Source organism: Fusarium coffeatum (assembly GCF_003316985.1).
Source record: "Fusarium coffeatum strain FIESC_28 chromosome Unknown BRIP53273_contig_504, whole genome shotgun sequence".
NCBI classification, from domain to species: Eukaryota; Fungi; Ascomycota; class Sordariomycetes; order Hypocreales; family Nectriaceae; genus Fusarium; species Fusarium coffeatum.
The window spans coordinates 1-1,302 of record NW_022158293.1 but is presented as its reverse complement, the minus strand read 5'-3'; the positions used below and the strand labels follow the sequence as shown (position 1 = coordinate 1,302).

The 1,302-nt window shown below is 51.3% G+C and overlaps 1 protein-coding gene across 1 annotated transcript; it reads left to right on the top strand.

Annotated features, from left to right (window-relative positions):
- Positions 1-556: 556 nt before the first annotated feature.
- FIESC28_11769 (uncharacterized protein) lies at positions 557-829 on the top strand (the record flags this gene model as incomplete). Its single annotated transcript, XM_031165880.1, has 1 exon — positions 557-829. One exon carries the CDS (start codon positions 557-559, stop codon positions 827-829), a length of 273 nt encoding a protein of 90 aa, XP_031010061.1.
- Positions 830-1,302: the final 473 nt, after the last annotated feature.

Sequence of the window (1,302 nt, the reverse complement as noted above, 5' to 3'; positions counted from 1 at the left end):
TACTTTCTCTTCTTTTCCCTGCTCACGGAGGCAGGGGACAATAGCTGTCGCTGCCGGGAAGCGGGGCCGACCGTTGCAGTGGCCTAGGCGCGTTTGATCCAGTGACACACTAGCCGCAGATGCGCCAAGCTTAGAAACTTTGTGCAGAGAGCTGAGCGGCCTCTGATTTCAGCGGAGGCCATGAGTACTGTAATCATTTTTAACCGGTATAATACCCACACTGCACTCCGTTCACTCTTCATACTCATCACCCAATCTTCCTCTCCTGTGTTTCTCCTCTACCTCAAAATCAGTTGTACCATCTGTCAATCACGCCCACACGCTGCATGCAACATAGCCTTTTCTCCTCATACCTGTGAGCAACGTCCACCTCGATCCAAAGTCAATTATAGCCGGAGAGCATGGACAGAATGAAGGCAATTCTTATCACCATTGTAACCGTCCTTTTCTGGGCCGCGCCAGCAATTTTTCTCGCTCAGACGATATTCAGATGCAGCGCCTATAGGTGGGATAGGAACAGGCTACTGCCTGCTGCCTTATGTCTCACGCTGGCACTATGTTGGCCGGTCACTTTGCTGCTGTGTTATCTGTCGACGTTGTTCCCACTGTCACCACCCTCCTGGCTGAAGAGGCAAGACAAGGATCGATCGATTTGGTACCTGTCCCTTCACAAGCGCGTGGCAAGAAAGATTCAACAGAATATCTCCAAACTAAGGGCATCACGGGGGAAACCGCCAGCAGATATCGAGAAGAACCAGGAAAAGGCGGTGCCCCATCTTCAGGTGGAGTCGATGAACAAAGATGCGATGGAACATCTGGTGAGCTCTAAAGCAGTCGCCGTTATCACCGAATTGGCACAGTCAACGGACCAATGTTTCGGCGTCCAGGCCAGCAATCTTCAAACAGAAGGAGACGATACCATGGCAGCACCACCCCCTGTTTATATAGCAGTCGCGTCTGATATGTCACGCTCTCTCTCTCTCCCGCCTCCTCCCTATCTCTCTCCGCCAAGCCTTTCTCCTCCTCCCAACACTCCTCCTCCTGACAATTCTCCTCTCTTTATACTACCCCCTCCTGAAGGTCCTGTTAATCGCTCCCGCGCTTGCTAGATGGAACGAGTAAAGCAATTTCCAAACAGAGGATAGGATCACTAGATAGCTCAACAGAAAGGATACAGAACAATCAGCTGAATAACTGCCAACCTTACAAACCACGTGCGCGTTGTCGTCTCAACCCCCTTTCTGTGCTGTTCAACAACCAGAACCGGCCTACGAGAGGAGCTACATGACCAGCTTTGCTCAC